The sequence below is a fragment of the Sapajus apella genome, unplaced genomic scaffold (genome assembly GCF_009761245.1).
Source record: "Sapajus apella isolate SASKATOON/1434 unplaced genomic scaffold, GSC_monkey_1.0 scaffold35, whole genome shotgun sequence".
Taxonomy (NCBI): Eukaryota; Metazoa; Chordata; class Mammalia; order Primates; family Cebidae; genus Sapajus; species Sapajus apella.
Window position 1 is genome coordinate 10,179,488 of NW_022436975.1, and position 24,865 is coordinate 10,204,352.

At 37.2% G+C, this 24,865-nt stretch overlaps 1 protein-coding gene across 1 annotated transcript in view; it reads right to left on the bottom strand.

Annotated features, from left to right (window-relative positions):
* The window catches only part of NSMAF (neutral sphingomyelinase activation associated factor), a 72,266-nt gene that overhangs the window by 14,454 nt on the left and 32,947 nt on the right, over positions 1-24,865 (bottom strand). Inside the window, 13 exon segments of the mRNA XM_032296151.1 lie at positions 113-276; positions 592-634; positions 1,937-2,068; positions 2,455-2,575; positions 2,675-2,726; positions 3,800-3,863; positions 3,961-4,051; positions 4,585-4,664; positions 5,450-5,626; positions 8,508-8,616; positions 10,492-10,563; positions 12,327-12,456; positions 24,733-24,785. Of these exon segments, the coding sequence (XP_032152042.1) occupies positions 113-276; positions 592-634; positions 1,937-2,068; positions 2,455-2,575; positions 2,675-2,726; positions 3,800-3,863; positions 3,961-4,051; positions 4,585-4,664; positions 5,450-5,626; positions 8,508-8,616; positions 10,492-10,563; positions 12,327-12,456; positions 24,733-24,785 (1,288 nt within the window).

Sequence of the window (24,865 nt, forward strand, 5' to 3'; positions counted from 1 at the left end):
CTCTAAGCAGCATAACAGTACATGTCTTATCTCCTCTTCAGCATCTTCAGAAACAGCTCATCATGGAAGAGAAACAAAAGGTGCTCACGTTTATTCTCTTTACAAAATTTACCTGGGGAATCTGCCATAGAAGCATTATAACTGGAGGTCTGGGACAAACTTTTAAACTTTGGGGTGATCCTTCGAGGATGTGGTGTCACAAATAGTTGTTTTGGTGTCTGACCAAATTCCAAGATTTGCGTAAGCATGGCTACCTTCTCATCAGGATCCTGGATGCTTTGGGACAGAACACAAATAATGTATTGAACCACTAGGTTCAAGCTCCTTAAAAGCACCCATTTCAAATAATACTGATCAACAAGAGGGATAACCCTCAAATAATGAGAGCAACTATGTGCCAGGGTTGTCTAAACCTCGCCATATACCTTTAGAGTATTTTCTGATGCTCAGTAACACAATGGTGAAAGCAAGACAGAATTCATTTTAAAATTTCCATACCTTAACATTCAAATAACTATCTGAATCATTTAGATAAAGACATAACTTACATAATTTAGAACAAGTAGAAACTCCTTATTGACATATAAATACCTGTTCAAGTCTACACCTCCTTCATAGGTCAGGGGATGAAATACTGAAAAAGACATACAATACACTATTGAAAGATGTACTATGTCAATATAATATACACCCTGTTCAGAACTTAAACAAGGCCACAACTTAAAACTCATGTTCAAAGAAATTACTATTCACTTTGCAAAACAGACTAATATCCAACTTCAGTAAATACCAACTTGAATATTACTTTCAGATGAACAAAAATCTCATTGTCAGGTAGAGGACCTGTCATCTCAGTCAGCAATTTCTCCTGAGAGGAAGCATGACTTACAGAATTTATATGACTGAATTTCGATGTAAAAAATTAGGTTTGAATTTCCAGCTACAAGGTCATTTCCTTGTTATGACCATGAGAGATGTGGATTATATGTGAATTCATTTATTTAAAAAAGAAAACACACATGAGAGACAAGGAAGAAAATAAGCACTGAAACTGAAGACAAGGTATATTGCTGCTGTTTTCTTTCGGTTAAATTTTAAAAACTCTGGCAGCTACTTGGGAGGCTGAGGCAGGAGGATTACTTGAACCCAGGAGCCAGAGGTTGCAGCGGGCCAAGACTGCACCATTGCACTCCAGCCTGGGTGACAAAGCAAGATTTTGTATCAGAAAATAAATAAATAAAAAATGAAACTCTGGGTCTTTCATAGGAATTGAGGCCACTGTTCTATTATACTGTAGTCGAGTTTTATTGAAATTACGGAATGGGATGGAGAATATATGCTAAAATTAAAAGACTTTACTAAGGCCGGGCGCGGTGGCTCAAGCCTGTAATCCCAGCACTTTGGGAGGCCGAGGCGGGTGGATCACGAGGTCAAGAGATCGAGACCATCCTGGTCAACATGGTGAAACCCCGTCTCTACTAAAAATACAAAAAATTAGCTGGGCATGGTGGCGCGTGCCTGTAATCCCAGCGACTCAGGAGGCTGGGGCAGGAGAATTGCCTGAACCCGGGAGGCGGAGGTTGCGGTGAGCCGAGATCGCGCCATTGCACTCCAGCCTGGATAACAAGAGCAAAACTCCATCTCAAAAAAAAAAAAAAAAGACTTCACTAAAAAGACTTCTTGGGGCCATCATCAGGTGGGTGTTATTTGGGCAAATGTCCTCCCTCCTCATCAGTCACTCACTATATCTAATCCAGGGTCACGGAGCCAGTGGGCACTGTGCTATGACAGAACAGGCTTCCGCTGAAGAAATAAGCGTAATTGCTTTGGCCTCTTTTTTGTTGTTGTTGTATTGTTTGCTTTCATTTTCCAATGCAAATGAACAATGCTAAATATTCACCCAATGCTAAATAAAATTTCAATGAATATCACATACCATTATGGGCCCCAACTGCATCACTCCCTTTCTGTTTGTAGCCAAATATTAGATCAATCCACTCATGAAGGTGTTCAGACACATAATTGCTTTCCAACGCATCTTTGCTCTTCTGGAGAAAGTCCTCGGGACCTATTAGATTAGACTCAATCAAAAATTCATGGAGTCTTCATTTTTTTCCTCCCATTTCTTTTGACTATCCACAAGTAGATAAACCTTCTGGAACTGGCAAGAGGTTCATATTTCTTAATGAGAGTGATTTTCTATCATATGAAATGTAAGTGTTTTGGGGGAAAAAGTGGCAAGAATAATTTTCACATGAAGGTCTCTCAAATATGAACGTTTTTACATCACAGACTCATAGAATACTTCTGATATGGAATAGGACTCATATTGCCGCATTTAGATAATTATATTGTGATTTTTTTAAAATCTAAGCAATAAAATAATTACTGACACTGAAATTGCACTACTTAGTAATGAGTGTCTATAATACAACACCTCCAAGGGGGACTCACTTGAGGCCCAAGGGGGAAGTTCCACATCGTCAACCATCTGTCCTCCTTGTCTCTTTCCCAAATCCAACTTCAGACTATTGACGAGAAAGCTCACATCATCACCATAGAATTCTGGAATTAACTGAAAGTTTCAGAGAAAAAAAAGAAAAGAACAACAAACATGTTTTAAAGCAGTTAGAAACACAAGTCCAGTTAATTATTAGCTTTATTAACTGCTTACCTCTTTAAAATCCGTTGCGCCATCCAGACAGTTTTTCCAAGTCTCTGCAACACTATATATGAAAAAAAAAAAATTCACCATCTTTTCAGTTGTGGAAATAACAATAGCAGTATTTGCTATGCACTTGGGGGCTGTTCTACACTGTCTGTCATTCACTCACAGTTCTCACCATCACTCTGAGTGTCCCACTTCAACACAAAGGAACACTGGGACCCAGAGGGTGTATGTAACTTCTCTAGGGTCACACGGTGGGAGTGAGCATGTCATGGAGTCCATGTCCAGAACGTCAGCCACCCTATAGCCACTGCCTCATCCAAGGGCCAAATGGAGGCGGGTGCCTACACACTGAAAGATTAGCACAACTATCCGAATGGCTCATTGCAAAAGGAATTATTATTAGATATGTATAGAGTTCAAAAGAGATGGGAAGGACAGACCAAAAAATTAACAACAATTATTATCTCAGTGCGGTGGGATACCAAGTAAACTTATTTCCTTCTTTATATTTTCTGATTTTTTTGGTAAGAGAATATTACTTTTATAATTAAAAAAAGTAAAGCCATTTAAATACACCCAGGGAGCGGCATTCAATTCACAGCAAATTTATTAATAATAATAAAGTGTTGGAAACAATCTAAACGCCCAACAATAGAGAAAAGAAGTTGAAATAAACTATGGCGTATTTTAGAATGTGATAAAATAATTTTTAAAAAGAACCACTGTTTTGAAGAATACCTAATAATATGGAAAAAACTTTAATATTAGGCTATAAAAGGCAGGACAAAAAGCTGTACTTAAAATATGTTCTCATATTTATACACACATACATGTCTAGAAAAAGCCCAAGAGGAATAGATATAACAATTGGTGATTTTTTACATTTCTTTAAATTTTTCATTATATCTAGTGCTTTGAAACAAGTATATTGTACATATACAATCAGAAAGTGTTAAAAATGATAAGCAGGCCAGGCGTGGTGGCTCACGCCTGTAATCTCAGCACTTTGGGAGGCCAAGGTGGGTGGATCACCTGAGGTTAGGAGTTCAAGACCAGGCTGGCCAACATGCTGAAACCCTGTCTTAAGTTACAAAAACAAAAAAACGATAAGCAACATTTGTATCAAACCTGTTGAACATTCTATCTGCATTATCAAATCTTCCATTCTGCAGGCACAGCATATACTCTGGTGCTAGAGGGAAAAAAAGTCAGAGGTAAGTCAGATCACAGAATCATTGAAGAATATTGTGAAATAAACTTTAATTGGGAGTAATGATAAAGAATCTTACCAATCCTCACAAGATAAAAAAGCACATAACCTGGGGAAGAATAGTGACTCCCATACATGAACTTTGGTTCAGGCATTTCCTGGTAGCGTGTCTAGAATACAGAAAAAACAAAAATAGTGCTAAGTGTTTGTTATGAAATAACAACTGACAAGCAGTAAAAGCCTAAAAGAAATCATAACATGGATACACCATATTCTTTACTTTCTCTCTTAGATAAGAAAAGGAGAAGATAAAAGAGAATGAAAATCTGTGACTAAACAGCATTCCTGAGATAAGGATTTTGGTTTCCTTGACTTAATGGTAACAAAATGTTGGCATTAGATTAAATAGAACTGATTTTATGTGTCTCTTATGCGATTTACCAAAGAACACCTTCATGAAAATAATTCAGTGAACCTGTAAACAGGTGGCCCTCCTCCTTCCAAAACTGTAGACAAGGAATGTAAATGGTGAGCAGCTAAATTCATGGTCAGGAGAAAAGCAAGAAAAAAAATCTATGTAGAGTCACTGAGTCACTCCCGGTGTAATTCCCATAAGCCTTGGAGAAACGAGTTTCCTTCCATAAAAACACAGGCTGTGACTCCTGGTGTTGCTTAGAAACCAAGAATCTGTAAGTCCACATACCAGTAGCCTCTCCAGCCGTTCCTTATTTAGGGCCCCCACTGGCTTACTAAGATCCCGGAAGGTTCCTGGATTCGACAAATCTATAAACACAAATCAATAAATAATTTCAGCTTATACTTAGTTCCACTGTCCTCTTGAATTAATTCAAATATACACATTTACTTCTACAAAATAGTTTTTTTTAAAATTGAGACAGATCCATGAGAGTTATATTTTTTTAGTTATGTACATAGATGTTAAGGCTAGAACTTTTATTTTTATTTCCTTCTTTGATTATTTCAGGACTTTCCAAGTATTCTATAATGAACAATTAGTTTTTATTTTTTATTTTTATTTTTAAATTTTTATTTTATTTATTTTATTTTCATTTTATTTTTTTTAGAGACGGGGCTTCTCCATGTTGGCCAGGCTGGTCTCGAACTCCTGACCTCAGGTGATTCACTCACGTTGGCCTCCCAAGTGCTGGGACTACAGGCATGAGCCACTGTGCCCGGTGAACAATCAGTTTTTAATGTGATTTTTAAAAATAATATAAGGTGAATGACGATTTCCAAAGTGAGAAGCAAATATGTCAAAACATGGTACTTATAGGTAATAATGACAACCCTGAATTAAAATTATGCCCATTTTTTCTATGTGTGTCCTTCAAGAAGTATGGTGGAAAAAACACACATAAAACACTTATGACACTTATATAGTATCTTGGAACGGAAATTGACAATCCTTAGCAATACAACTGAAAAGAGTTGTCATTTGTTCACATATCACATCACAATTATAAAATATAATTTATTATCTCCTTTAAAAACAATACAGATGACCACTTCCCACTCAGCTAGGTCAGAATTCCACGTGTGGCAGTTACCTAGTTCTGAGCTGGAATAATCATGTATTATCCACGGAAACACAGGGTACTGGGAGAGGTCGTTGCAGCTGCGGTCAGCCAGGTTGTTGAGGTGAAGGAGGTACTGGTAGTTGGAAAGGTGTCCGCGCTGCCACTGCAGCATGTAGCTCTCAGCAGTGTGCTCCGCCACATGGTGCTCTGGGGGAAGAGGACCCACGAGATCTGCCACTCACCTTCGAAAACTTAGTATGCAAAAGCTAGGGGCTTAATATGTAGACCCTTCCTGTGCATTCTGGAAAAATACATGGGAAGAAAAAGAAGGCCGGGGCGGTGGCTCACACCTGTGATCCCAGCACTTCGGGAGGCCTAGGCGGGCAGATCACAAAGTCAAGAGATCGAGACCATCATGGCCAACATGGTGAAACATCTTCTCTATTAAAAAAAAGAAAGAACAAAAAAGGGGCCGGGCGCGGTGGCTCACGCCTGTAATCCCAGCACTTTGGGAGGCCAAGAAGGGCGGATCACAAAGTCAAGAGATCGAAACCATCCTGGCTAACATGGTGAAACCCTGTCTCTACCAAAAAATACAAAAATTAGCTGGACGTGGTGGTGCACACCTGTAGTCCCAGCTACTTGGGAGGCTGAGGCAGGAGGATTACTTGAACCCGGGAGGCGGAGGTTGCCGCAAGCCAACATCACGCCACTGCACTCCAGCCTGGTGCCTGATGACAGAGTAAGACTCTGTCTCAAAAAAAAAAAAAAAAAAATAGGCTGCTGATTTTTTTCATAAAGTAATTGTTCAGCTAAGCATGAATAGCTCCAAGATCAAGGAGGGAAAGTTATTAAATACACTGAGCTATTACCCTACCCTCCACAATACGACATAACCTAAACAAACACGAAAGTGTAGACAAGTATAGAAATATTACACCTTAATAGGTAACATCTATACAATAATAAAGAATCCTTCCAAATGCGCTGTGTCTCCATGCATCTAAAAACCCATGGCCATCTATGAAAGCTTACTTCTCTTATGATTTATTAAATTAAAGCAATCTTTTAGTTTTCTTTTGGGCATGGAAGAGACGTACTACTGCTAACTGGTCAAGGACTACATGTTATTTATGCATGTGAGGACTAAGAAAGAGAAAAGAAATTGTTAAAGAAGAAAACAGGCACTTGGCAGGGGCATCAATTCTCAAACTAAAAGAACGAGACCTGCCCCCCGAAACACCTCAGGAAGAATGAGATCTGAGATAATGCAGCAATGAGAACTTCCCTTTCAGAGTGTGGAATGAATTAACTGTCCTGCAAGTGGATTCTCCCTTTTGTTCAGAAAATTCTGCTTTCAACCTCTTCCTGATGCATTCAGCATCTTAACTCTTAATATTTCTTCTCATTTATTTTTACCAAGTTTCTTCTCTAGTCAATTACTAGGAAAGGACTTCAAAAATCAAAACACACTTTCCCCTCATTTTCTATTTTTGAAACTCCTCAGAAAAAGTATGAACAAACTTAGGAATAAACTCAGTGACAACTGACAGCTTCTTAGAAGATGGATATTTTAGATCCTGGCAAAGTTTTTGGCTTGAGATTTTAGGACTCACTATGAAAGTTGAGCTTTTTATTGTAATCTTTTACAGTTAAAAAAATAAGACAAAAAATTAGATCAGGAGACGGGGATTAAAGTAAACTTGTATCAAAGCTATAGTTATACATAGTTACCTTGAGTAGTTTAATGTATGAAAAAAACACTAGCTATATATAAACCTACTTTAAAATAAAATATATTCCCTATTGAAAGCCAACTATTTCTCTTTGAAGAAAAATTTCATTTGTAAGGGAAGATGTACTTTACTATATTTCATAAATGGTTTCATGGTACACTAAAATAACAAACACAATTAAGATGGTATTAATAAAATCCCAACATCCGTGTTTTTTTCTGAGACAGGGTCTCACTCTGTCACCCAGGCTGAATTGCAGTGGTGTCATCACGGCTCACTTTGGCCCTGACTTCCCAGGCTTGAGTGATCCTCCCACTTCAGCCTCTTGAGTAGCTGGAACTACAGGCACACACCACCAGGCCTAGGTAATTTTTAAAGTCTTGAGGTCAAGCCATGTTGCCCAGGCTAGTCTCGAACTCCTGGGCTCAAGAGGTTCTCCTGCCTTGGCCTTCCAAAGTGCTGGGATTACAATCATGAGCCACCATGCCTGGCCCCAAAATCCATTTTTAAAGATAATTCCATTCTAGTTAATTAGCAACTTTGTAAATTAGAATAATTTAGCCTTGCAACTTACTAAAAAAAACTTTGGGCTTGAAAATAAAAGTATTTTTTCTCGTAAAGGTAGGAAAATTCACATTTTCCATGAAAAACTGAGGATATATTATTAATTAAAAGCAAATTTCACTCCAAAGTCAGTATACTGAGCATAGAAGGTTTACATGTTCCTTTCGCAGTCTTTCAGCTTTGTGGTTATGACCACAATCAACGATCACAAACATATGAATAACTCACTTCCTCACAGTACAAAACTGAGTCTTGGTTTTCATAAACTAATATGAGACCTGACTGAACATAAAAATATTTGGGTGGATCTTCAAAATTCATTCAATGTGGAGGATGTTAAAACATAAGAGCATTTAAATATATTTATGTAGAGTTTTTAAAACATACATTCAGAATGAACTATTACCAAAGTGAATTTATATTTCCCAGAGTTTTAAAAACATTATAGTTTTTAGTTACTGATGAGAAGAAATTAGAACCACAAAGAGGCAATTCTAGAAATGACATTTTTCTTATTTCCTATCCCAGATTCTTAGGAGTTGAACTACCTTCATGTGAATAGAAATCCCGTCTCTAATAAAAATACAAAAAAAAATTAGCGGGGCATGGTGGTGCACGCCTGTAGTCCCAGCAACTTGGGAGGCTGACAAACGAGAACCACTTGAACCTGGGAGGCAGAGATTGCAGTGAGCTGAAACTGCGCCACTGCACTCCAGCCTGGGTGACAAAGTAAGACTCAGTCTCAAAAAAAGAAAAGAAAAGAAAACAATGAAGGGTGAGCACCAAACCTAGGTATGTGGCAATATAAAAATAGAGATCATCTCTATCTTGAGGTTCATAGAACTTTAGGTAGATGTCGGAACACAGATCATCTTCTGTGCAAAATACTTCCAAGCCCTATAAATTCAGAAAGAAAAGAATAAAATAGCATTGTATTCATCTTACAATTCCAATATGAGTATATAATTACAAAAGCTTTCAGTTAAACATTTCTTATTTTTATATCTCATATTCCTATTTCCAATCTATAAATTTAACTCAGTGATATATATACATATATATGTTGTGTTTACAAATGTTCTGAGAACAACATAGTATCTCAGCTAAACTTAGTAAACCACCTTGGGTGTTGAATATTTTCATTAATAAAAACTTTTGTGAACTTACCATGTTGAAATTAAAAATTAGCTGATCCATGTCTTCTCTTCTTCAACATAAATGTTTAGCTTTCTTTTATAAGTTAAATTATATATATATATATATATATATATATATATATATATTTTTTTTTTGAGACCAGGTCCTGCTCTGTCACCCAGGCTGGAGTGCAATGGTGTGACACAGCTCATTGCAGCCTCAAACTCATAGGCTCAACTGATCCTCCCCCTTCGGCCCCTCAAGTAGCTGGGACTGCAGGCGCACCATGCCCAGCTAATAAATAATAATTACGCACACCTAACAATTTGATAATTGAATAACCCATTCAATTAATACATTATAATTATCTTACAAAAACCTATGAGCTTTGTGACTATAGTGTTGGTAAGGCTGAGCTAGCAAAGGAATAGACAAAGCCAGGATGAAAGCCCAGAGCTGCCCTTGGTTCAAATACAGCTTTCACCATGTACTACCTGGGAGCTTAAGAAGTTAACCCCTGGAGTCTCAATTTCTTTATCTGTAAAATGCAATACTATCTGCTTTCACAAGGATTATGATAGCAGATAAATGAAACATTATACACAAATTGCTTGGTACACAGAAAGCACTTAATGTTATTTTATTCTCTTTTTCTGACTGCAGCTCTATACTCAAAGAAGGAGATTTTTAATAGTATCTGTTTCCCTGATCTGCTATTAGTGCTGGAAATGGAGGAATGGCCTTTTAGGTAAAATAGGCAGCAAAACAGTTGAATTTCACAAATTAAAAGCCCAAAAATGAGTTGAAATTCCACAATGCTTTTGTAATGTCACCAAGTTCTGGTTAATCTTCAAAAAAGAAAAAAATGAATTTCTATTGTGTCAAATTAACATACCTTGGAATTATACCTTCTGTAGGGATTGGTTACTAAAGTAAGACATGTGTCATAAATACCTAAGTATAGACATACATGCATTCAGGGAATGCTGGAAAGAACTGCCTACATGATTTAAACGGTTATTTTGTCTATTTCTCTCTCTCAGCAAGCCTAAAGGTTGAATTAATGTAAGTTAGCTGTGAATATACTAGCTCCACTAAAGAATTAATTTTGGCTGGGCACGGTGGCTCACGTCTGTAATCCTAGCACTTTGGGAGGCCGAGGTGGGTGGATCACCTGAGGTCAGGAGTTCAAGACCAGCCTGGCCATCACGGTGAAACCCCATCTTTAAAAAAAAAAAAAAAAGAATTAATTTTGCAATATCTTCCAAGTTTAGCTTCGGGACGTAGCTGCTATGAGTGGTGGAGGCAAGTACGATACAGTGTTGGTTTTGCACAGATCATTCTAGCCTGAGCCGACACTGAGAATGCAGGAGTGAGAAACTCAAGGGCACTCTAGCCCTCTTGCTCTTGGAGCCAAAAATATTTCAAAATAGCACCTCTTCTCTACATGAAAGAGTTATTCCTTTATCAATTTCTAGCTTCTCCAAAAGAAAGAACGGCAAAATCAAAGTCTATCTGCTTACAATACAATGTACTTGCACTTTCAGACATCCCATAGGTGTGTATTGTCAATAAACCGCTGGCTACACTGAAGGTGTGACAATCCTCCCCCAGCACAGCCTCCCAGGGACTCACCAGAGGCATGAGGCCATGCCTCCTTTTGTAGATGCGGCGGACGTCTTGGAGTGTTATCTGGACCACAGGTTTCTTTAAAAGTAGAAAGACAATCCCAAACATTATTGTTCTGACACAATTAGAAGTTGTTCTTTAGTATCAGAAAGGGGAAAAAAAAATCATCAAATCTTGCCTTCCTAATGAATCAAAGGAAATCTTAGGACAAGGTGATATGTGGTTTCCCATTCTGCTCCGCCATCTTTCACTAGCTCTATGACCTTGAGGAAGTCTCCCTCCACCCATGTGGCAACCCCCCAAATGATAATGCAATCATCTATCTTTCAGGTATCTTTCAGGTTAGTTGGGTGGGGTGATATCTTCCAGGTTAGATTGTGGGGTGATAAGAAATATGAAAGAACTGGCATAAATAACGTCTCAGGAATCTTGCTATCTTTTTTAGATAAATAGTTTGCTTACCACTGACACACATCTCTTTTTAAAAATTCTTTTATCTCATTAAAAGTTACAGTGTATTAAGGCTCACAAATTACTAAAGTATAAAGCAAGGCCTCTAAACTATTTCTTTGTTAATGAAGAAGAAACTTGTCTTGCTTTTCTCTAATTTTAAAACACCAGTAAGAGAGAAAGGAGGTTTAAAAAGGCGCTGAGATTGGCTAAGAACTATGGGTCCGTGATCCTCCTCCCAAGTGGGAGGGATGATGAGTGTGCAGAGGTCAGCCTCTCCAACAGTGAAACTACCCTGGAGGCCAGGAGTTAGGTCTTGGAAACTACTGGTCAAGGATCCTGGCCAGTATTGGGAAGGGGTAAAGGCTCATACCATGGATCGTGAAGCTAGAGTACACAGACATTTTTTTCTCATAATTTTGGACCCAAGCACTGCTAGCAGCCAAGGCAAGGCATTACACTCCCTGAGAATGCCGTTCCAGCCACGTGCAGTGAATACAGAACTAAGACAGTGAGCCCCACCACCACCTGGTGGTCAGAATCACTATAGCATAATCTTTCACTCAGGAGAGTTTGAGATGTTTTAGTGCCCTGTAATGACCAGCCTGCATAATTTCCAGGGTGGAACTTTCTCCGGCAGAAAACACTCCTGATTCTTGGGCCCTGAAAAATGGCCCCACAGCACTACCAGGGTGTGTTAGGATTTCTGTTCTTTTAATGGATCATGCTAAAAAGCGGCCAGATCTAGATAAACAACAAATTTTTTTACATGTTTTAGCACGGAAATCTAAGCTTATCTTTACTTTCTGGTCTTGTAAGTCCAGTGTCACTGTGAAAGAGAAGATTGTTTCCAAAATTCTAGCAAGATCCCTTGACTGCAAGACAGCAGGATCTCCACATGCACCTCTGTATGCTGGGAGAACCTGCTCACGGTGTTCCTTCAGGAAAAAATCAGATCTACTGAGGCTGTTCATCATTAGGTAGAAGCAAGAAATACCAACATCTATGTACAAATAAGAAAATATATTTAAAAATCCATTTCTTATTAACCATAGGACACTTCACTGGTCTCTCAGAAGTGCCTCCTAGAAGAAAGGTCTAAATCTCTGACAACTGCTAAAATCAGAAGAAACAGGGTTTCTTTTTACCACACTGAGAGCAAGTGCCCCCAGCATGACGGAAAACAGATCAGAGGAACTCAAACAGCGGAGACTTCACATCAAGGTTACATACAGTGTTTGGAAAATACACAGATGCTGCTGGTGAAGGGGGTGAGTGGGGACATGACTTTTGATCCTCATCAAAAAGTGAGGACCCTGGCATTGTGAGAACATGATCTGGAAGCAGCATAAACATGGGCAGCTCCCCACCTGATCCTGTGGTCTACGCACCGGGTAGCCATTGAGAGGCTGAAAATACAGGTTTGTGTCCGTGATGCACACGTGTCCAGGATTTGTCACCAGAGGTGTCACCATTTCTGCTTTGCATTCCATGTGCAGCCTTTCAGAAATGTTTTGGAACCTGAAAATATGTTTTTCAGCAAAAGTAAGAAAAATTAGAAATTGATCTACTTCTAGGTTTATCTAAGAAAGCTACAGTGTGACTTTGTATGAATTTGTCTAAACACTACATTTAATATGAGAAAAATGGTAATATAAATTGATTGCTTAGATAAAACTGACTCTTTAAAAATGGCATGACAAAAACTCGGTTTTTAAAGAAAGAGGTGAGCTTATGTACCACAGAAGTCATGATAGACAAGTAAATAATACCAAATAATCCTTTAGCTAAACTCATTCATCCCCAAATAAACAGGCCTTGAAACTACTCTTACATTAAAATTATTTCCTATTTTTCTGTCACTGAGACCTATTTATATTGTCCTATAAACCATTTTGACACAGGTGGCATTTATTTCACACTACACTTTATAAGGCTGTGACTACATAATTATATATTACTTGAATTATAATACATTAGAGTAATTGTATATTCCTTTGTATATTCTTGGGTATATCATTTTGTGGATTTACTGCATAAAACCAGTGAAAAATGATCTCTCCAATACTCACTCCTAAAATATTTAATCAACAAAGTCCCTTCTCATTCTGCTTTACTGATTTTGAAAAAAAATAAAGGGAAAACAACCAAATCAGCAACATTTTAAGGCAATGACTGAAATAACTGGGTTAAAAATAAATCTCTTTATAAATGACAGGACAAAAAGATACGGGGGAAGACCTTCACTCAAGTTAGGGTGGGAAAGCTATAAGAGACTGTTGAAGCTTTTACACTAACAACCAAAAGGAGCTGGATACACTGAACAATCTTCATTGCTTTTTTTTTTTCTTTTTGACACAGTCTCGCTCTGTCACTCAGGGTGGAGTACAGCGGTGCGATCTCAGCTCACTGCAACCTCTGCTTCCCAGGTTCATGCGATTCTTCTGCCTTAGCCTCCCGAGTAGCTGGGACCACAGACACGCACATCATGCCCGGCTAATTTTCGTATTTTTAGTAGAAATGGGGTTTTATCATATTGGTCAGGCTGGTCTCGAACTCCTGACCTCGTGATCTGCCTTCCTCGGCCTCCCAAAGTGCTGGGACTACAGGCATGAGCCACTGTGCCCGGCCCAATCATCATTGCTTTTTACAACCCACTGGAATGTTGAGGATACAAAGAAACCTAAATGAACATGATTGCAAAAAGGAAAGAAGAGACCAACAGGTAAGTTGCAGGAGGAAGCGCAACCTATGACAGAAGTGAGTAAGGGCTGTAGATTGAAAAGAGATTTTTCAGGGAAATGGAAAGCCAGAGTTGAGACTGGAGGGTGAAGAAAGCTTTCCCAGAGAACCAAAAAGGCTGTTGACTGGGGTGCAAAGCAAGAGAAATCTCCCGCAGTTCAGAAACCTGATGGCTCAGCTGTAAAGCACAAAGACATCCCTAGAATTCTTCGAATGCTCAGATCCCAAGTCCTGTGCAAGAGAAAGTCTTGATCACTCCCTCAGTAGAGTTGCAGGCAGTGTTGGCTTGAATTTAACCACAGCTGCAACAAAGTCTTAATGCAGCTCTCAGTTACAGATTTGATTGACAGAGTCTCCCTGTGGGCATGACCACTCTGGAGGTAAATATTATTTGGTTTGGTCTCAAATTTCCTTTTTAACAAATTGTTCAATAAAAAATTACAATACAATAAAATTATAATACATAACAAAGAAGCAAGAAAATATGACTCATGCTCAAGAGAGAAAAGACTCAGTAGAAGATGTCCCAGACATTGGATCAATCAGAGGAAGACTTTAAGATAACTACAGTAACTACTATAAAGGATCAAGAACAGTCCAGGCATGTTGGCTCACACCTGTAATCCCAGCACTTTGAGAGGCCAAGGCAAGAGGATCACTTAAGCCCAAGAGTTTGATACCAGCTGGGTAACATACTGAGATGCCATCTCTACAAAAAAATAAAAAATTAGCCAGACATGGTGGCATGTCGCTGTGGTCCCAGCTACTCAGGAGGCTGAGGATCACTTGAGACCAGGAGGTGAGGCTGCAGTCAGCCATGATTATGCCACTACACTCCAGCCTGGGTGAGAGTGAGACAGGGTCTCACTCTGGACAGAGCAATGGAGAAGAGAATGGCTGAGAACTGATGGAAAAAAAAAAAAGAGAGAGAAAAAAGCGTCAACAAGGACGAAAGATGGACAACACATGTAGAAGGATAGAGAGTTTCAGCAGAGAAACAGAAAGTATAAAAAAGAACCAAACGGAAACATAGAAGTAAAAATGTTGATCTCATAAAGAATTAATTAAACAATCTTAACAAACTAGATGCAATGGAGGGAAGGTCTGGTAAGGCTGAAAACAGGTCAATAAAAAGTTTTCCAAGTGCCGGGCGTGGTGGCTCAAGCCTGTAATCCCAGCACTTTGGGAGGCCGAGGCGGGTGGATCACGAGGTCAAGAGATCGAGACCATCCTGGTCAACATGGTGAAACCCCGTCTCTACTAAAAATACAAAAAATTAGCTGGGCATGGTGGCGCGCGCCTGTAGTCCCAGCTACACAGGAGGCTGAGGCAGGAGAATTGCCTGAACCCAGGTTGCGGTGAGCCGAGATCGCGCCATTGCACTCCAGCCTGGGTAACAAGAGCGAAACTCCGTCTCCAAAAAAAAAAAAAAGAAAAAAAAAAAGTTTTCCAAGTAAAACAAAACCAAAGGAGAAAAAAGAATGAAAAAAAAAAAAACACAGGAGAGTGTATCTGAGATCTGAAAGAATATATTAAACATACTAACATAAGTATAACTGACTATAGAAGAAAAGACAGAAAATAGGTCAGAGCAATGGAGAATGGCTGAGAACTGATAAAAAGCATCAGTTCATAGATGCACATTACTCTGAAACTCAATGTGACATAATAAAAAAAAACATCATTTGGTCTCTGCTCCCAGTGAATGGCACAGAGCTCCTGAAACTTGTGTAATTTCCCGAGCAACAGAGGTGTTAGGTCCATCTTTTGTTCTAATATTTGGTCTTTGGTCCTGATTCCTGACATAGACTGCCTAATCCCTCGGAATTTCCTGAGTTATAGAAGCATCTTTTGCTCTAATGAGGCAACTGTTTTTGGGATCCTGGATGGTTACTGGTCAGCAGAAGGACCAAGCCCTGATTAGAGGCTTAGAGCTTTCAGCCACGCTCCCCTTTCTCAGGGTAAGGGAGAGAGGCTGGAGACTGAGCTAATATTTGACTATGCCTATGTGAGGAATCCTCCATAAATAACCCTAAACTATGAGGCTGGAAGAGCTTCTGGGTTGCTGAGACATCTATGTCCCAGGAGGGTGATGCACCCCCCTCCACAGGGACAGAAGCTCCTGTGCTCAGGACCCTTCCTCCTTCTGGATCTCACCCTATACATCTCTTCTTCTGGCTGTTCACCTGTACCCTTTATCATGTGCTTAATTATCATAATAAACTGGTAAACATAAGTAAATATTCTGACTTCTGTGAGCCATTTTAGTGATCAAACCCAAGAAATATGTTGTGGGAATCTGATTTATAGCTAGTTGGTCAGAGCACCTGTGCTCACAACTTGGATTTGTGATTGGCATCGAAGGTTGCACGGGGGGCGCCTTGTGGGACTGAGCTTGTAACCTACGGGGTTTGTGCTAACTCCAGGCAGTCAATGTCTGAACTGAATTGAATACAGCTGGTATCCGAGAACTGTTTTGTACAGGAAAAAGCCACACAACTGATCACTGAAGTGTTCTGTGTTGACAGCACAGTAGGAATTTCCCCATCTTACACTCTGAAATCCTAAAGCAAAATAAGCACAAGAAAACCACATCTCATATAGGTAACAACAATTCAAATCATGGGGCTCTTCACCAGAAATAATAGAATGACAATCTTTAAAAGTGGTGAGAAACCTGCCAATCTATAATTCTATATCCAAAAATGCCCTTCAAAAATGAAGGTAAAATAAGTATCTTCTTAGACAAAGTTGAGAGAATTCATCTTTAATGGATCAGCATTGGAATGCCACAGAAAGTGTTTCAGACTGAGGAGAAATGTTACCAGGTGAAACATTAGATTTGCAGAAAGGAAAGAAGACTAGAAATCATAAACATTTAAATATCAAAGTATTAAAAATATTTTTAATATTTTTAATTTCTATGCAAACACCATAGTATCTAAATTCTTTTAAAACTTATTGATTTTTAGGCCGGGCACGGTGGCTCACGCCTGTAATCCCAGCACTTTGGGAGGCTGAGGCAGGCGGATCACCTGAGGTCGGGAGTTCGAGAGCAGCCTGACCAACATGGTGAAACCCTGTCTCTTAAAAAAAAAAAAAAAAAAAAATTATGGATTTTTAAAGCACAAATAAGAATGCCATATTGTGGGTTTACGGTATATGCATAAACTAGCTACAAGATAAGATCATAACTGGCAGGAGAGGCTAAATGGAAATACATTGGAGTAAGGTTCGTATTTGTTGTAAAGTGGCATAAAATAATATTATCTGAAGGTACACTCTGGCACAAGGTGCATATTGTAATCTCTAGAGTGGCCACTAAAAATAACACAAAGTGGTACAGCTAAAAAGTTAATCGAGTTGATACAAGGGAGTATTGAAAAATACTGGATTTACCCAAAAGAAAGGAGAAAAGGAGGAACAGAGGAACAACAACAACAAAAAAAACGAGACACCAAGAAATAAACAGAAACAATGTGTGCCACATAATGATGTTTTGGTCAATGATACTTCATATACTGGTGGTCTCATAAAACTATACTACCATATTTTTGTTTGTTTGTTTAGAAATGCAACATGATATAATACCATATTTTTACTCTACATTTTCTATGTTTAGATATGTTTAGATACATAAATACTTACTATTATGTTACAATAGCCTATAGCATTTAGTACAAATTGAGTGTCCTTTATTCAAAACACTTGGGAGCTGAAGTGTTTTGAATTTTGGATTTTTGAACGTTTGTATCATATCGTTCTGCATCCCTAATTACAAAACTGAAATCTGAAATGCTCCAATGAGCATTTCCTTTGACTATCACGTTGGCACTCAAAAAGTTTTGGAGTTTGGAGCATTTTGGATTTTAAATGTTTGGATTAGGTATACTCAAGTGGTACAGCAAAATGTTGTGCAGGTTTATAGCCTAGGCGCAATAGGCTATACTGTATAGCCTAAGTGTGTGCTAAGCTGGACCATTCTGGTTTGTATAAGTGCACCCTATGATGTTCTCACAATGACCAAATTGCCTAACGATACATTTCTCATAACACATCCCTGTCATTAAGTGATGCAAGACTATCCTTAGATACTAGGCTTAAAAAACATTCCTATTGAAAAGCAGAGACTGTCAGAATGCATAAAAAGCAAGACTCAACTATATATTTAAAGTATATGTTTCATTTTAAACAGAATAAAGACACAAGTTAGTGTTAAAAGGGCAGAAAAAGGTATATCTTGCAATCATAACACATAAGAAAACTGGTATAGTTACTATAAAGGAAGCCAAAGTAGACTTCAAGAAAAAGAGTATTAGGGATAAAGAGGGGCATTTCATAATGAAGAAAAGATCATTAAGGAGACATTATGCATCTTAATGTATATGAATCTAATAACAGAGCTTTACAACACAAAATGCATAATTGAAAGGAATAAGAAAAGAAATAATTCCACAATCACCACTGACAATGTTAACATCCTTCTCTTGGTACTGACAGCTCAAGTCAACAACAAAAAAAATAAATGAAATATATTTGATCCAAATGACCATCAACCAACTGGACCCAAATGGCATTTGTGAAATACTATTTTCAACAACCGCAGAGCTCACATTCCTTTCAAGGGCATATGAAATATTTACCAAGATAGACCATATAACAAATTTGAACAAATATCAAAAGACTGAAATCACTTAGAACATATGATTTGTGTTCTGATCAGAATATTCTGTGATCAGATATTAAATTATAAATCAGTATCTATAAAATATTTCCAAATATGTGGAAGTTAAACATATTTCTAAATTACCTATAGGGCCAAAGGAGAAATGATGATGAAAATTACAAAATATTTTTATATTAATTATAATGAAAACATATCAAAATCTTCAGAATGTTGCTAGGCGGTGCTTATAAAGAAAATTATAAGTTTAAGTGTTTCTGTTACAAAGAAAGGCATAAAATTGGTAATCTAGGTTTTGTTCTTAGAGAGCTAGAAGAATAAGCTTAAACCCAAAGCAAGCTGAAGGAAGGAAATGATAAAAGCGGACATCAACTATAAATAAAGTGAAAAAACAGAAAAATAACAACAAAGTCAAAATGTGGTATTTGAACGGTTAATAAAATTGGTAAGCCCTGGTAATACTGACTTTTTTTTTAAAAGAGAGAAAACACAAAGTATCAATATGAGGAATGAAAGAAGAGTCAATACTGCAGATGCTGCTGGCATTAAAAGGACATTAACAATTTTATACCAATAAGTCTGACAACTTAGATGAAATGAACAATTCATTTTAAATATACAAGTTTCAAAAATATAAAAAATAAAATCACAGACAAAACAGACAAATGGAATAGTCCTATGTTTAGTAAATAAATGGAATCCCAAAGGACACTTCAGACCTAGATGGCTTCATCAATAAATTCTATTAAAAATTTAAGAAAGAAATAACACCAGTCCTACATAAACTTTTCCTGAAAACAAGAGATAAAGAAAACCTCCATACTCATTTTATGAGGTCAGCATAACCCTATACCACACCTGACAAATACAAGAGAATTACAGAGCAATATCCCTCATCAATATAGATGCAAAAATACTAGCAAAGCAAATCCAGTAATATGTAAAAAGGATAAGATATCATGAACTCAAATTAGATTTAGCCCACAAATACAAGGTTGGTTTAACATTGAAAAACAATCAATCAATGTAATTCACATTAACAGAATTTAAAAAAATATGATGTCATTGAATACAGAAAAAATATTTGACAAAATTCTACACCCATTATTGAAAAAACTCTCGGTAAACTAGAAACAGAAAGGAACATTTTCATTCTGTTATAGGGCATCTATGAAAAACCTACAGCTAGCATCATCTTTGAATGATGAAGCATTGAGCCCATTTCCTGTAAGATCAAGAATGAGGCAATAATGTCCATTTCCAGCACATCTATTAATAAAACTGTGCAATGAGGCAAGAAATAGAAAATAAAAGTCATAGGGGTTTCTGTGAAACTGTCATTATTCACAGATTAAATGATTATGTACATGAAAACTCCATGGAATCTATCAGAAAACCCTCTAAGACTAATGAGTGAATTTAGAAAACTCATAGTATACAAGGTCAATTTAAGAAAGAACTGTATTTCTATATACTTGTGACAAATAGTTGGAAAATAAATTTTAAATAGTATCAAACAATCAAATATCTAGGCATATGTCCAACAAAAGATGGGAGCATCTACATACTACATAGAACAGGGATTCTCAGTGGGGTGTAAAAGAGAAATCTGCACTATCTTTTGGTCTTTTCTTCTTAAATCTACAATCATTACAAAATAAAGTATTTTAAGGAAGACTTTTAGGGTAGAAAAGGGGAAATTTTAATATGAAGCTGTAAACTGATATTATGATTTTATATTTTAATACTTTTTTATATTTTATTATGATTTTATTTATTTTATTATATGATATATTAAATGGTATTATGGAATTACTGCTAATGGAATATGATAATGGTATCAGAGAATGAAGAACAATCCTTCTAACAAGAACCTGCTGAAATACTTATGGGGGAAGGGTTATGATGTCTTGGAATTTAGTTTCAAATGGTTCAGAAAAATATATACACATATATTATATACATATAATACATACATACACATTTACAAATACACACACACACACACACACACACACACACACACACACACACCACACAGAGCAAGCATGTGAGCAGAGCAGGCACTATGCAAAGAAAATTTGGCACAATGTTAAATTAACATTTGGTGAATCATAGGGGACCTGCCTTCATTGCATTAGTCTTTCAACTTGTAATGGTTTAAAATTTTTCAAAATAAAAATATAAAAAATAGTATTCCTTCTACTCCTTTAGCAAAAAATTATCTCCTCAGAAATATGATAAAAGCTTATCTTAGCAGAAGTTTACATTTTTTTCTTCTAGAGGAAATACACAACACTGGAATATTTCATTTCATATTGCAAAAATCTTTTGCCCAAATTCTTTAGCCTAACATTTCAGCAAATGGAAACAATAAAACGTTCATAGTGAACCATTTTTTAAATGAATGTCATGCTGAAGCCCAGGATTGAAGTCTAAATTGCTACTTAGAAAAATGACACATTCTAAGTAGGCCAGAAGAAGCTAATTCTTCTTATTATTATTCCCTTTCCTTTCTAAAAAGGAAACTATTCTTCCCTAAGCAATTCACTTACTTAATATATCCTGCCAGTATAAAAATGGAAAGAAAATTAATGCTATATATTGAAGCAGAGAAAGAATCAAACAAACATAAACACAAAAAACACATTACTGGCCAGATGGCTTTACTAGAAAGTTCTTTAACACATTAAAATGTAGAGTAAAGGTCAAGATGACTGATTCCCAAATCTCACAAAGGTAGCAATAAAATAGAATATTACAAACTACTCTCATTTATAAACATAAGCTTCTAGCAAAAGCCTAGCACATAATAATCCAAAAATAAATGAACCTATTCAACCAATACTTTCTGCTTTGTCCTAAGCATGAATGATTACAAATGCAAAAATCAAAAATAAAAATGCTGGTGAATAGAGACTGCAAATAATTCATAGATAAGATTTTGTAAATATAAAGAATCTAAACATACAGTTAATGGAACTGGTCATAGAATTTAGTAGGGTTGCTGAAAACAAAATGAGTACACAAAAACCTATTGCAATCTATATATTCACAATAAACAGAAAATGAAATTTTTAATAACATACCATTTATAATATCAGCACAAATATGAAGTATGGGAATAAATCTAACATAAGATAGGAAAGACCTCTATGAAGAAAATCATAAGAAATATATTAAAGGGGACCTAAATAAATAGAGAGAAGACTAGATTGACTGCAATTACAATCTAAATCCCAGCACAGTTGCTTTTATGGAAATTGACAAGCTGACTCTAAATTCACTCTAAATTCACATGGCAGTGCCTAAGACCAAGAATACAAAAGACATAAGTGTAAAAGAAAAATTAGGTCTGGGGCTCTGTACTACCAGATATCAATAGTTACCATGAAGCTATAATAATTAACCTACTGGTATCAGAAATGAAGACACAGATGAATTACCCAAATCTACTTAATATAAGGCAGTAAACAAGTAAGAGAATGGGATAATACAGAAATATCACTTTTGCACAAAACATATTGTATACTTAAGAAAAGCCAAGAAAGTCAATGAAAAAACCATTAGAACAGTAGGAGTGTACTCTCTCGGACCCTATAGGGTGCCACAGAAAGTACTCATTGCAACTTGAAGGCTCAGGAAAGGCCTTCTAGAAGAACTGAGAGCACAGCTGAAATCAGAAGAATAAGTAAGAGTTAGCCAGGTGCAGAGGAGAAGGATGATGAGTTTTCTAAGCGGAGAGAACAAGAGCAAAGGCTCAGAGGTAAGAGACAACATGGCACAACAGAAACTGCAGATAATGCAAATAATTAGAGCACAGAATTTAAGATGCATCGTCAACGACTAGTAGTAAATGAGAGCTAGAACATAAGATGCTTGGGGCCATGTTAAGGTGTTTAGGCTTTACCCTGAAAGGCACTGGCGGGGAGAGGGAGCGGGGAGAGTTCTTGAAAATGTTTATTTATATTTTAATGGCCTTTTATTATATCACTTTCTCTTGGCAATATGAAACAATCTAGGGAATTTTAAAATTCATGGCTATAAAAGACTATGTTTCTTGGTACAATAAACTTTGATATTGTCAATGAAAGAAAGGCACTCAATTGTTATTGAAAACTCTTTTGCTTGTTACTGTTCTAGGAGCTGGTCAGTGGGCACATGATCATGTTTGTTTTAGGAAGATAACTTTGTGGACCATGTGAAGAGGCTGAAGGAGGAGAAATATTTCCAGTTGGACAAAGGAGAGCTAATGGGGGTCTAGAAAAATGCAGTGGCAGTAAAATGGAGCGAATCCATTGATTTCATTCACTGTAATACACCATACTCTATGGATGCAAGAGACCACACAAGTTCCTACCCTCAAGGAGTTAATTTTGTAATTATTAATTTTTAACTTGAATTTTAGTTTCAGGGGTACACATGCAGGTTTGCTATATAGATAAAATACATGCCTTGTGGGTTTTGTGTCAGATTATTTTGTCACCCAGGACATAAGTATGGTACCCGATAGAGAGTTTTTCAATCATCACCCTCCTCTCTCCCAACCTACTCCATCACCCTCCTCCCTCCCTCTCAAGTAGGCTCAGTATCTATTGTTCACTTCGTGTCCATTTGTACTCAATATTTAGCTCTTACTTATAAGTGAGAACATGCGGTGTTAGTTTTCTGTTCCTTATTAATTTGCTCCGACTCCATCCATGGCCTCCAGCTCCATCCATGTTGCTGCAAAGGGCATGATCTCTTTTTCTATGGCTGCAAAGTATTCCATGGTGTATATATACCACATTTTCTTTTATCCAGTCTACCACTGATGGGTATTTAGGCGGACTCTACGTCTTTGCTATTAATATTTTGAATAGTGCTGAGATGAATCTATGTGTGCATGTCTTTATGGTAGAATGATTTATTTTCCCTTGGGTACATGCCCAATAATGGGACTGCTGGGTCAAACGGTAGCTCTGTTTTAAGTTCTTTGAGAAATCACCAAACTGCTTTCTACAGTAGCTGAACTAATTTACACTGCCACCAACAGGGTATAAGCATTTCCTGTTCTCTGCAACCTTACCAGCATGTTATTTTTTTAATAATAGCCATTCTATTAAATTTTTTAAAGTAATACCATTCTAACTGGCATAAGATAGCATCTCATTGTGGTTTTGATTTGCATTTTTCTAATGATTAGTAATGTTGAGCACTTTTCATGTTTGTTGGTTGCATGAATGTCTTCTTTTGAAAAGTGTCTGTTCATGTCCTTGGCCTAGTTTTTAATGGGGTTGTTCATTTTTTGCTTGTTCCTTATAGATTCTGAATGTTATACCTTTGTCAGTACAGAGTTTGCAAATATTTTCTCTCATTCTATGGGTTGTCTGTTTACTCTTGATAGTTTATTTCACTGTGTAAAATTTCTTTAGTTTAATTAAGTCTCATTTGTCATTTTTTGTTTTTGTTGTAATTGCTTTTGTGTTTTATCATGAAATCTTTGCTGGGCCCTGTGTCCAGAATGGTATTTCCTAGGTTTTCTTCAACAGTTTTTATAGCTTTAGGTTTTACATTTAAGTTTTTAATCCACCTTGAGTTAACTTTTGTATATGGTATAAGGAAGGAGTCTAGTTTCAATCTTGAAGAATTTTAAACAAGCAGGTGATATGATCAAATAAGTTCTTTAGAAATAACTTTTTAAAATTTATTATTTTTATTTTTTGAGATGGGGTCTCACTCTGTCTGGAGTACAGAGGCATAATAATCATGGCTCACTGCAGCGTCGACCTCCTGGGCTCAAGGGATCCTCCCAACTGAGCCTCTCAAGTAGCTAGGACTATAGGTGTGCACCATCATGCCCAACTAATTTTTTAATTTTTATTTTTTTGGAGACAGGATCTCACTATGTTGCCCAGGCTGGTCTCAAACTCTGAGCTCAAGTGATTCTCCCACCGTGGCTTCCTAAAATGCTGGCATTATAGGCATAAGCCACTGTACCTGGCCCTTGGAAAGAACATATTTTAAAACAGTGTCAGGTAAGGGAGGAGAAGAGAAATGGAGAAGGAAAGATGGAGTCAGGTAGATGAGCTAAAAGCTGTGCTGGTATTCTGGGTGGGAGATGACAGTGGCCTGAACTGAGGCAACACAATGTGAAAACACAGAAGCAGGAACTGAAGCATCCAACAGACCTTTCTGACTAATAGACATAAGGATGGAGAAGAGTTGAGGAAGCACTGGAGAGTTCTCCTGCACTGAGGCTAAGCCATTCTCTAAGATAAGCAGGTTTTGGGGGAGACCAAGGATGACCTCAGGCTTGGACTTGCTGAATGAAGCATACAGATGAAAATGTCCACTGCTTTTCTAATTAGAAAAGATCATTAGAGACTTACCTGTTTTTGTCAAATGATGTTCTAGCCAAACGAGACTGCAAAATAGCTGTTATCTATAAAAACAGAACCAGAAAACAGTATGAATATAAGTATTTATGAGTGAAATATTGATACAAGTTAACTGACAATCAAA